Here is a 12,910-nt window from a genome sequence, read left to right as displayed (position 1 = left end):
ACATTGTTTTGGAACCTTTAGCTATAGCCATTCGTGAATCACCTAATATTTTGGGTATTACTCGTGGGGAAGGGACGTATAAGTTATCATTATATGCTGATGATTTGTTACTATACATATCTGACCCTGAGAGATCTATTCCTGCTATTTTGACCTTGCTTGCTCAGTTTAGTAACTTTTCTGGTTACAAATTGAATTTTAATAAGAGCGAATTATTTCCATTTAATATGCAAGTTCCAGTTTATAAACATTTACCATTTAAAGTTGTCACAGATTATTTTACTTATTTGGGTATTAAATTTACCAAAAAAATAAAGATTTATTTAAAGTTAATTTTTTACCTTTAATTGACCAAATTAAGCAACTTGTTACCGGGTGGTCTCCATTATCTTTGTCATTGGTTGGTCGAATTAATGCTATTAAGATGATGGTATTACCCAAGTTCTTATATTTATTTCAAGCATTACCAATTTTTATTCCTAAATCTTTTTTTTGAAATTATTGACTCCAAAATATCTTCCTATCTGTGGCAGAATAAAAATCCTAGATTAAGCAAAAAATACTTACAGAAGCCTAAGAAGGAGGGTGGTGTTTGGCTTTGCCAAACCTGAGATTTTACTATTGGGCAGTTAATATACGATATTTAATATTTTGGACACAAGAATCGACTATAGCAGCTTGCCCACAATGGGTAAATTTGGAATGTAAATCTGTACAAGACTTTTCATTGTTTTCAATTTTAGGATTTTCACTTCCTTTTTCTTTATCTAAATTGAATAAACAAATAACTAATCCTATAGTTAAACATACATTGCGAATATGGTTTCAATTTCGTAAATTTTTTGGCTTGAATAAGTTCATCTTATCAAGCCCTATAATATCTAACTTTCTTTTTCGGCCCTCTTTTATGGATCAAGCCTTCGTTTTATGGAAAACAAAAGGTATAACATGTTTTCGTGATCTATTTTTAGATAATAGTTTTATGTCCTTTGAACAGCTATCTAATAAATATAATTTACCTAAAACTCATTTTTTTAGATATTTGCAAGTTAGAAATTTTTTGAATAATGAGTTACAGTCTTTTCCAAAATTATGTCCATCGGACATTACGGAAATTTTTTTAGCTCTGAATCCTTGTCAGAAGGGTTTAGTAGCCATCATTTATAATATGATCATGAAAAGACAACCAGAAGTATCAGAAAAAATTAAGAAGGAATGGGAAAAAGAACTTCATTGTCTTATACCCACTGAGCAGTGGGAGAAAATTTTACAATTAGTCAATTCTTCTTCTATTTGTGCTAAACATGCCCTAATACAATTTAAGGTTGTACATAGAGCTCATATGTCTAAGGATAAACTTGCTCGATTTTATTCTTATGTTAATCCAACCTGTGACAGATGTCATTCTGATGTTGCTTCATTGACCCACATGTTTTGGTCTTGCCCTTGTTTGCAAAATTACTGGAAAGATATTTTCGGTATTATTTCAACAGTTCTGAATATCAATTTCCAACCGCATCCTATTACTGCAATTTTCGGTTTACCAATGGCGGATAATAGTCGTTTATCCCCCTCATCTCGACGAATGATTGCATTTGTTACATTAATGGCTAGAAGATCTATTCTATTGAATAAAGAATCTATCTATCTATCTATCTATCTATTGAATTGGAAAGAAATTAATCCTCCAACTATATTTCAGTGGTTTTCTCAAACTATCTCTTGTTTGAGCTTAGAAAAAATTAGAAGTGTTGTCTTTGATCCTTCAGTTAAATTTGAAGAAACTTGGAGACCATTTATTCAACATTTTCATATGAGTTAAATTGTCTTTTCCTAAACCTCACTTTTATTATCCTTAATTATTTGGATGGAGGTTCGGAGTTATTGGCACTACTGTATATATTTGACATAATGCAATGGCCCATGTTGGTTAGTGTTTTTTTCCTCTTTTTTTGTTTTTTTTTAACTTCTTTTGTTCGTAATTACCATGAGTTTGGGAGTTTGTTATATATTGATTATCATCTATTTGAATGTTTATTTAAACTATTAACTATGTACTCTCAAACTCTCTGTATTCATGTTTCATTTATGTTTGTTTAAAAATTAATAAAAAGATTTAAAAAGAAAAAAGAAAATAATTTTTTGAGGATGTAACTATGAAAATGGACAAGGGAGAGCCAGTGGATGTAGTGTACCTGGACTTTCAGAAAGCCTATGATAAGGTCCCACATAGGAGATTAGTGGGCAAAATTAGAGCACATGGTATTGGGGGTAGGGTACTAACATGGATAGAAAATTGGTTGGCAGACAGGAAACAGAGTAGGGATTATAACAGAGATGAGAAAGAATCTCTTTAGCCAGAGGGTGGTGAATTTGTGGAATTCGTTGCCACAAACTGCTGTGGAGGCCAGGTCACTGGATATATTTAAGGCAGAAGTTAATTGGTTCTTGATTAGTCAGGGCGTCAAAGATTATGGGGAGAAGCCTGGAGAATGCGGTTGAGAGGGTTAATAAATCAGCCATGATGAAATGGCAGAGCAGACTCGATGGGCCAAATGACCTATTTCAGCCTCTGTGTTTGATGGTCTATATGCTTTTTTAACTCTTGCTTTCCCCTGCTCCTTATCTGGTTGCAGAGCCTGTACGAATTTAACTTGAAAGATATCATTTATGAATTCAAGAGCATGACATGCCATGGGATTAGCACGCGGAGCCAGCCCACAGACCAGCTGATCTACCACTTTGAGGATGAGGAGGAGGCTCAGAGGTGGTCAACCATCATTAACAGTTCTCTGAGAGAGGTTGAGAAAGGTGAGTAATGTACAAATGTGTAGGAAAGTCTGTTCCATTATGTCATTAACCACAGCTGACCTAACGTAAACTCAGCCCTACTCTCCCGTATCATCCCCTTGTATATCAAAGTCCAAGTACATACAGTGCTTATAAAATCTGTTCACCCCCCCCCCAGAAGTCTTTATGTTTCATTGTTTTACATTGAATCACAGTGGATTTTATTTGTTTTTTTAACACTGATCAACAGAAAAGGACTCTTTCAAGTCAAAGTGAAAACAGATTTCTACAAAGTGATCTAAATTAATTACAATTGATTGCTTCAGTATTCACCCAACTGTCAGATTGCTGGTAGATGGTAAGAGTGGGCTCCCTCACCTCCACCCTTCTGATTCTCAATATAGGTGCCCCTCAGGACTGTGTTCTAAGTCCCCTCCTTTACTCCCTGTATATCCATGACTGTGTCGCCACCCACAGCTCCAATCTGCTAATTAAATTTGTCAATGACACTACATTGATTGGCCTAATCTCAAACAATAACGAGGTGGCCCTTCAGGAAAGAAGTCATCTCTCTGACACAGTGGTGTCAAGAAAACAACCTCTCCCTCAATGACGTAAAAACAAAGGAGCTGGTTATGGATTACAGGAGGAACAAAGACGGGCTAACCCCTATTGACGTCAACGGATCTGGGTTTGAGAGGGTAAACAGCTTTAAGTTCCTCAGCATCCACATCACGGAGGGCCTCACATGGTTTATACACACCAGCTGAGTGGTGAAAAAGGCACAACAGCGCCTCTGGTTGAGGAAGTTTGGTGTGGGCCCCCAAATCCTAAGAACTTTCTACAGGGGCACAATTGAGAGCATCCTGACTGGCTGCATCACTGCCTGGTATGGGAACAGTACTTCCCTCAATCACAGGACCCTGCAGAGAGTGGTGTGGACCGCCCAGCACATCCATAGATGTGAGCTTCCCATGACTCAGGACATTTACAAAGATGGGTGTGTAAAAAGAGCCCATAGGACCATTAGGGACCTGAGTCATCCCAACCACAAACTGTTCCAGCTGCTACGGTACCACAGCGTAAAAGCCAGGACCAACAGGCTCTAGGACAGCTTCTTCCACCAGGCCATCAGACTGATTAACTCACACTGATTTGAGTGTATTCAATGTTACATTGACTGTTCTATTTATTATAAACTACTATGATTGCACATTACACATTTTGACGGAGATGTAATGTAAAGATTTGTACTCCTTGTGTGTGAAGGATGTAAGAAATAAAGTCAATTCATTCATTCCCTTTAATATGACACACCAAATCATCACTGGTGCAGCCAATTGGTTTTATAAGTCACATAATTGGTTAAATGGAGATCACCACGTGCAGTCAATTGATTGTAGTAAAAATACACCTGTATTTGGAAGGTCTAGCTGCTGGAGAGTCAGTATCCTGGCAAAAACTACACATGAAAACAAAAGAACCCTCCAAGCAACTCCACAAAAAGGTTATTGAAAGGCACAAGTCAGGAGATGGATGCAAGAAAATTTCCAAGTCACTGAAAATCCCTTGGAGTATCGTTAAGTCAATCTCCAAGAAATGGAAAGGATATTGCACAGCTGTAAATCTGCCTAGAGCAGGCTGTCCTCAAAACTGAGTGACCATGGAAGATGGAGGCTTGTGAAGGTGCCACCAGGGGACCTACAACAACTCTGGATGAGATACAGGCCTCAGTGGCTGAGATGGGAGAGTCTGTGCATACAGCAACTGTTGCCCGGGTGCTTCACCAGTCACAGCTTTATGGGAGAGTGGCAAAGAGAAAGCCACTGTTGAAAAAAAACTCACATGAAGTCTCGGCTGGAGTTTGGCAGAACACTCTGAAGTCAACTGGAAGAAGGTTCTATGGTCTGATGAAACCAAGCTTGAACGTTTTGATCATCAGACTAAATGCTACGTTTGGCACAAGCCAAACATCACACACGTCAAAAACATACCGTCCCTACCATGAAACATGGTGGTGGCTGCTTCATACTGTGGGGATGCTTCACTGCAGCAGGCCTTGGAAGGCTTATGAAGGGAGAGGGTAAAATGAATGCAGCAAAATACAGGGAAATCCTGGAGGAAAACCTGATGCAGTCTGCAAGAGAACTGAGTTGGGAGATTTGTTTTCCAGCAAGACAACCCAAGCATAAAGCCAAAGCTACACAGGAATGGCTTAAAAACAACAAAGTTAATGTCCTGGAGTGGCCAAGTCCAGATCTCAATCCGATTGAGAATTTGTGGGTGGACTTGAAAAGGGCTGTTCACTCATGATCCTCATGCAATCTGACAGAGCTTGAGCAGTTTTGTAAAGAAGAATGGGGAAAAAGTTGCTGTGTCCAGATGTGTAAAACTATCCACAGACTCAAGGCTGTAATTGCCACCAAAGGTACATCTACTAAATACTGGCTTGAAGGGGGTGAATACTTATGCAATCAGTTACTTTATGTTTTATATTTGTAATTAATTTAGATTATTTTGTAGAGATCAGTTTTTACTTTGACTCGAGTCTTTTTCTGTTGATCAGTATCAAAAAGCCAAATTAATCCACCGTGATTCAGTGTTGTAAAACAATAAAACTTGAAAACTTCCGGGGCAGGGTGAATACTTTTTATAGGCACTGTATGTCACCGTATACAACCCTGTGATTAGTTTTCCTGTGGGCATTCACAGTGGAGGCTACCTTATTTAAGACAAGGTTGGATAGATTTTTGCACTGTAGGGGAATTAAGGGTTATGGGGAGAAGGCAGGTATGTGGAGATGAGTCCATGGCCAGATCAGCCGTGATCTTATTGAATGGCGGAGCAGGCTCGACAGGTCAGATGGACGACTCCTGCTCCTATTTCTTATGTAAATACAAGAAACAGAACAGAATCAATGAATGATGGACAACAACCAATGTGCAGAAAAAAACATACAAAACGGAAGAGAGAATTTGGAGTCATAAAGCACTACAGCACAGAAACCAGCTTTTCCGGCCATATAGTCCCTGCCAACTTGTTCCTGGCTAGTCCCATCAATTTGCTTTGGACTATATCCCTCCATATCCTTTCCACCCATGTACCTATCCAAATTTCTCTTAAGTATTGAAATCGAACCTGCATCCACCACTTCCACTGGCATCTCCTTCCACACTCTCACCACCCTCTGAGTGAAGAAGTTCCCCCTCATGTTCCCCTTCAATATTTCACCTTTCACCCTTGTGCTAAATTAGAGTTGTTAGGTAAGTTATTTACCTTAATTGTCTTTGCTGAGGACAGTGCAACTCCATTCAGTGGCAATCCAATTACTAGCACAATGACTAAGTGTAAAAGTAACATCTGAGTTATTTAGAGTGACATCTGAAAACAAACCCTTCCAAGCTGGAGCCTTGTTCGGTTGAGTTTCAGCCCTGGGGAGAAAGCTATTTTTCAGCTGGATGCCTGTGCAGCGGTGTTTCTGTGTTTCCTGCAGATGGTAGGAGATTAAGCAGGTGATTACGTGAGTGGGATGAGTCCATCAAGCGCCCCGCCCCCCTCCCCATAGACATCGTGAGTTGTAGACAGTTTCCTTATCTGGTCGTTGTGTCCCAGTGGTGTTCTGTGCAGTCCCGATCACTTGGTGAAGTGCTTTTTGGTCAATCTTGTTACAAGTAGTGTACCATACTGTCATACATGCAGAGCAGCTGGACGAGACTGTGAATCTGGACGGGTCCTCAGGGATTGCACATGGTCAGTTTACTCTCATCTACTCATTGATAAAGGTTTACCAGCAGCTTTTGGGGCAGATTTGCTCTCGTTAACTCCTAAGACAGTATAGTCACTGCTGAGCCTTCCCTACTATCAAGGAGGTGTCGGTGGTCCAAGAAAGCACCTCTGTGACGTTCACGCTGGAGAACTGAAAGCTGGAGACTCTTTCCACTGCTTTATGAGTAGTGGAGCTCGTTCACACCCTTCTGTATTTCCTGAAGTCCATAATAATGTCTTGTTTGACATTGAGTGAAAGGTTGTACCATTCAGGCAGTGTGTTTAATTGTTATTTGTAATTAATCCAATCACTGCGTGTTGTCTGCAAATTTGACAGTGGAATTGCTGGTGTAGGCAGGGTCACAGTTAGGGGTGAAGCGAGTGTGAAGGATTGGGTTCAGTACACATCCCGACAGTGCACTGGTTTTCAGGATCAGGGAGGTTGATGTGTCTGACTGTCTGGGTGCGATTGGTAAGAAAGTCCAGAATCCAATTGTGAATTGATGTATTGAGTCCCAGATAGTAGTCCAATGGCCATCTTGTTGGGGAGTATGGTGTTGAAGGCAGAACTGTAGTCAATAGAAAGCATTCTGGCGTAGGTTTCCTCATGCTGTGGGTGTTCCAGTACAATGGGGAGAACGATGGAGATAGTGTCCTCAGTTGATCTGTTTGCTTTCTGTGCAAACTAGTGCTGGTCCAGAGTAGCAGGGATTGCATTCTTAACCAGTCTCTCAGGCACTTGGCAGCAGGGGTGAGTGCAACCGGTCTGTAGTCATTGAGGCATGTTATCACTGACTGCTTTGGGATTGGTATGGTGGTTGAGCAAGGGTTAGAGAGGTGTTATCGATTTCAGTAAAATCCTCTGCCAACTGGCCAGCACAGTCTCTGAGGACCTGTCCAGATTCACAGTCTCGTCCAGCTGTGATGATACTGTGGAGAGCACGCCTCACCTTCCTCCTCAGGTGTCAAGGCCTTCATCACTGGTTCAGTGTTGTTCCTGTCTAACCAAGCAAAGAGGCTGTTTAGCTCCTCTTTGCCTCTGAGACAGAGATCACGGGGTCACACTGTGCAGCAGGGATCTTTTCAGCTGTAGTTATATCCTCCCTTTCAAACGGGCATGGAAGGCATTGAGTCCATTTGGTAGTGAAGCATCGCTGCCATTCATGCTATTGGATTTTGCTTTGTAGGAAGTAATGTTTTGCAAACCCTGCCGGAGTTGTTGTACATCCGATGTCACCTCTAACCTTGTTTGAAATTGTCTCTTCGCCCTTGAAATAGCCCTCCGCAAGTCATACCTGGTTTACTGGTACAGACCTGGGTTGCCAGACTTAAATGCCACAGATCTAGTCTTCTGCAGACAACGTACCTCCTGGTTCATCCACGGCTTTTGGTTTGGGAATGTACAGTAAGTCTTTGTAGGCAGACACTCATCCACACAAGTCTTAATGGAGTCGGTAACAACTGCAGAAAACTCATCCAGGTTTGAAGATGAATCCCTGAATACAGTCCAGTCCACCGATTCAAAGCAGTCCTGTAGGTACTCCTGTGCTTCCCTTTTCCATACCTTCTTGGTCCTCACTGCTGGTGTTACAGTCTTCAGTCTCTGCATATACTCAGGGAGTAGAAGTACAACCAGGTGATCAGACTTCCTGAAGTGAGGGCATGGAATAGCACGATAGGCATTCTTGTTGGTAGTGTAGCAGTGATTCAGTGTGTTGTTTACTCCAGTATAGCAAGACTGGCCTGGTCAAAATCCCCCAAAACGATGTTGAAGGGGTTAGTTAAAGTTAAAGTCTGTCCGGAGCCCTATAGGCTCATCAGGCCGGTGCTTATGCCGGTTTCCGTGGCGACTGAGAGTACGAGACCCCCTGCTCCCCCCGGATAGGACCCAGTCTATCGCAAGGTTAACCCCCAGCATTGTACCGGTACCCAGTTTCAGCTGGGTGGACTGGAGCAATGTGTGGTTAAGTGCCTTGCAAAAGGACACAACATGCTGCCTCGGCTGGGGCTCGAACTCATGACCTTCAGATCGCTAGTCCAACGCCTTAACCATGCGCCACACAGGTGAAGGGGTTAGGATTCGCTTTTTTGTGCATGTTGATCCCATTGCTCAGATCATCTAAAGCCTGATTGACATTGGTCTGAGGTGGAATGTATACCGCTACCAAAATGATCACAGGAATCTCCCATGGTAAGTAAAATGGATGGCACTTAATTGCGAGACATTCCAGGTCTGGTGAGCAGAATTGGGACATCACTGATGCACTTGTGTACCAAGAGGAGTTGATCATGAGGCATACTCCTCCACCTCTGCTTTTGAGAGACTCTAGATCTATCCTGATGGTGTATAGTAATCCCGTCGATCTGAATCTCTGCATCCGGTATTGAAGGGGTTAACCAGGATTCTGTGAAACAGAACACACGCGGTCCTAATGTCCCTCTGATTCAGCACCCTAGCTCTGAGATCATCGGTTTTATTCAGCATAGATTGCGTGTTTGCCAGCAAGATAGTCAGTATTGGGAGTTTAAAACCCCTTTCCTTAAACACACTTGTATCCCTGACCTGCAGCCCCGTGTTGTGGACATCATGTTGATGGCATGCTACTGTCCTGGGGATAACATGGTATTTCCTAAAACTAAATGAAGATAAAACTGAAGTCCCTAAGCCATAAAAGATAAATATCTTGATAAACTTGGGAATTTTGCTCCACTTGTGACATCAGCAGTAACAAGTTATCCTTGATTCTGTTTTGAAGTTTAAATCCCACATAAAGAAAGTGACCAGAGCAGCATTTCTACACAGGAAATATTGTAAAGGTATGTCTGTTTCTGTGACAGAATGATGCTGGAAAATAAATTCACACTTTTATATCAAACAGACCAGATTACTGCAATACACTTTTTACTGGCCTTCCAAGACAATCTATTGACAAACTTCACCTCATTCAGAATGCTGCTGCTGGACTTTTAACTCAAACCAGGATGAGGGAACATATCTCTCCTGTCCTAACTACTCTGCATTGACTTCCTGTATCTTTTAGAATTGATTTTAAAGTTCTTTTACTTGTTTTTAAAGCTCTCAACAAAATCTTAAACCTTCTCCCTTGAAAGATAATCGGCAGGTCAGCTTTTTTGAACTACGTTCCTAAACTGGAATTCAACACCTAAAACTATAAGGGATGCAGACTCAGTTGGCACTTTTAAACATCAGCTCAAAACCTATTTATCTAACCTTGCTTTAACTAAAACCTTTTTGTATTTTAGAGTTGCAAAACACGACAGTACAGAAATAGGCCCTTCAGTCAATCTAGTCTGTGCCAAAACACTAACCTACCTAGTTCCATCAGCCTGTACCTGGACCGTAGCCCTCCATATCCCTCACATCCATGTACATTCCAGCTTTTGTTAAGTGTTGGAATTAACCCACATCATCACTTCCCCTGGCAGCTCGTTCCACCCTCCGTGTGAAGAAGTTTCCCCTCATGCTCCCCTTAAACTTTCCCTCTTTCACCCTTAACCCATGACCTCCGATTCTAGTCTCACCCATCCTCAGTGGAAAAAGCCTGCTTGCATATACCCTATCTATACCCCTCATAATTTTGTATACCTCCATCAAATATCATTTAAATCTTCTATGCTCTAAGGAATAAAGTCCTAAATAAAGTAATAAATTATTTTATTTTCATGTTTATTTTTAATGTTAATTTTATTTTTTAAATTTTACTTTCATGCTTGTATTTTTATCCCATTGTAAAATATTTTGAATTTGTCTGTATGAAAAGTGCTCTATAAATATTACTATTGTTTCTGCTGCCCTGAGATGTTTCCCATGGCCTGATGTGAATTGACTTGTTTTCTTACAGCTATTTCCACGACTGGTCAACAGAACTACAGTCCTTCACTGCAAACAGTGGCCAAGGGGAGCCCAAGGTTTGGGGAAGACCCACCCGGAGCAAGTGCGGATATCCCAAAGCCAGGAATGGACCTGGCCCAAACAGGTACAATGGCAGTCCTGGTAACTATGCTTAATTCTCACCCCACACCTCAGGAAGGAGGTAGCAGTCTTGAAGAGACTGGGCTAGGTTGCCATGGCACTACTCCAACTCCAACATCCTCTACGAACATTCTTCTCCTTGCAGACAGCTTTTTCATCTCTTGTTTTGGGTTTCCAGTGTCTGCCAGTTTTTCCCCGGGTCAACGCTAATACCTTCTCATTTACATCACGACTCTTTTTCGCCCTTTACATATTCCAGTGATTTTCTTTAACGAGCAGCATTGTGAGTAATTCTAAAATGGCAAAGAAGAGAAACCCTGCAGATGCTGGAAATCCAAGCAACACACACAAAATACTGGAGGAGCTCAGCAGGTCAGGCAGCAATCTATGGAGGGGAATAAACAGTTGATGGTTCAGGCCAAGGTCCTTCTTCAGGACTGGAGAAATGAGATCAGTAGTCTGTGGAAGAACGTGGGGGGAAGGAGGAGGAAGTATGGTAGAAGGTGATAGGTGGGAGAGGGAGAGGGGGAAGGGGTGAAGTAAAGAGCTTTGAAGTTGATTGGTGAAAGAGATAAAGGGCTGGAGAAGGGGCAATCTGAAGAAAGGGAAGGAGGAGGAGGACCAGAGGGAGGAGATGGGCAGATAAGGAGATTACCAAAAGTTTGAGAAATCTTTGTTCATGTCATCAGGTTGGAGGCTGCCCAGATGGAATATACATTATTTCTCTTCACTTATGAACGTCCTTAACTCGCAAAAAAAAATTGCGTCAGGATAATTAACAGCCCCTCTCCATATTATCGAATGTGCAGAACCGACAGCAGTGTGGTGGGTAATGCAACTCTGTTACAGCACAGGACATCAGAGTTCATTCCCAGCATCTTCTGTAAGGAGTCTGCACATCCTCCTCATAACTATGTGGGTTTCCTCCCACAGTCCAAAGACATACCAATTGGTGGGTTAATTGATCATTGAAAATTGTCCTGTCATTAGGTTAGAGTTAAACTGATGGGTTGTTGGGTGGCGTGGCTTAAAGGGCCGTAAGTTCCTCACTGTACTTCAATCAATAAATGAAAAGGATACAGGAAAGCTTCAGTTATCTGAAGGGATGTGCGTTTGGCTTTGCTCCACAGAGGGAACATCTTACTGGGTCAGTTATCTGAAGGGGTGTGTGTTTGGCTTTGCTCCACAGAGGGAACATCTTACTGGGTCAGTTATCTGAAGGGGTGTGCGTTTGGCTTTGCTCCACAGGGAGAACATCTTATTGGGTCAGTTATCTGAAGGGGTGTGCGTTTGGCTTTGCTCCACAGAGGGAACATCTTACTGGGTCAGTTATCTGAAGGGGTGTGTGTTTGGCTTTGCTCCACAGAGGGAACATCTTACTGGGTCAGTTATCTGAAGGGGTGTGCGTTTGGCTTTGCTCCACAGGGAGAACATCTTATTGGGTCAGTTATCTGAAGGGGTGTGCGTTTGGCTTTGCTCCACAGAGGGAACATCTTACTGGGTCAGTTATCTGAAGGGGTGTGTGTTTGGCTTTGCTCCACAGAGGGAACATCTTACTGGGTCAGTTATCTGAAGGGGTGTGTGTTTGGCTTTGCTCCACAGAGGGAACATCTTACTGGGTCAGTTATCTGAAGGGGTGTGCGTTTGGCTTTGCTCCACAGGGGGAACATCTTACTGGGATGTTGGATTAGACTGGGTAGCCAGCAATGGTTTCCCTGTATGGCACAGACCTGATCGAGTGGGAGTCAGAAAATATTCCTTGCACATAGGGCTTTCTGTCCTTGGAGTGTGTGATGGGACAGTGTGGATGGAGCTTAATACATATCTGACCCCAGAAGTGTGTGATGGGACAGTGCGGAGGGAGCTTCACTCTGTGTCTGACCCCGGGAGTGTGTGATGGGATGAAATGGATGGAGCTGTGTTTATCCAGTGAGGTCCCTGTAATGAGAATTTTTTTTATGACATTAGTGTTGTTGGGTTTCTTGCTTCTGTTTTTATTAATTCCAACTGAAATGTCTGTTGTCTGTAACTGTAGAGGATCTGATTTTGCGACTGGCCCGGGCGATAGAAGCAGGTGATTGTGCCTTGTCGTCAGAGTGTGCAGTGATTCTCGCACGGCAGAAAGCCTGCATGGCAGCCTCTCTAAAGGACGTTTGCTATCCAAGCCAGCAGATCAGGTAAGTGTAGACTTCAGCCGTGACCAGTACAGCACAAGAACAGGTCACCCCACCCACAATGTTGTGCTGAACCATTAAATTAGTAGTTAAATGGGCAACTAAACTAACCTCTTCTGCCTACACAATGTCCATATCCTTCCATTTTCCTGCAATTCATGTGCTAATCTAAACATCTCTGGTGTAC

At 42.2% G+C, this 12,910-nt stretch overlaps 1 protein-coding gene across 1 annotated transcript in view; it reads left to right on the top strand.

Moving 5' to 3' along the window:
* The window catches only part of LOC140732474 (ranBP-type and C3HC4-type zinc finger-containing protein 1-like), a 219,914-nt gene that overhangs the window by 17,638 nt on the left and 189,366 nt on the right, over positions 1–12,910 (top strand). The window contains 3 exon segments of the mRNA XM_073055181.1: positions 2,637–2,811; positions 10,419–10,553; positions 12,585–12,726. Coding sequence (XP_072911282.1) covers positions 2,637–2,811; positions 10,419–10,553; positions 12,585–12,726 — 452 coding nt within the window.

Source organism: Hemitrygon akajei, chromosome 8 (assembly GCF_048418815.1).
Source record: "Hemitrygon akajei chromosome 8, sHemAka1.3, whole genome shotgun sequence".
In the NCBI taxonomy this organism is placed as follows: domain Eukaryota; kingdom Metazoa; phylum Chordata; class Chondrichthyes; order Myliobatiformes; family Dasyatidae; genus Hemitrygon; species Hemitrygon akajei.
The sequence above is the reverse complement of the archived record's forward strand: the minus strand, read 5'-3'. Positions and strand labels throughout refer to the sequence as shown.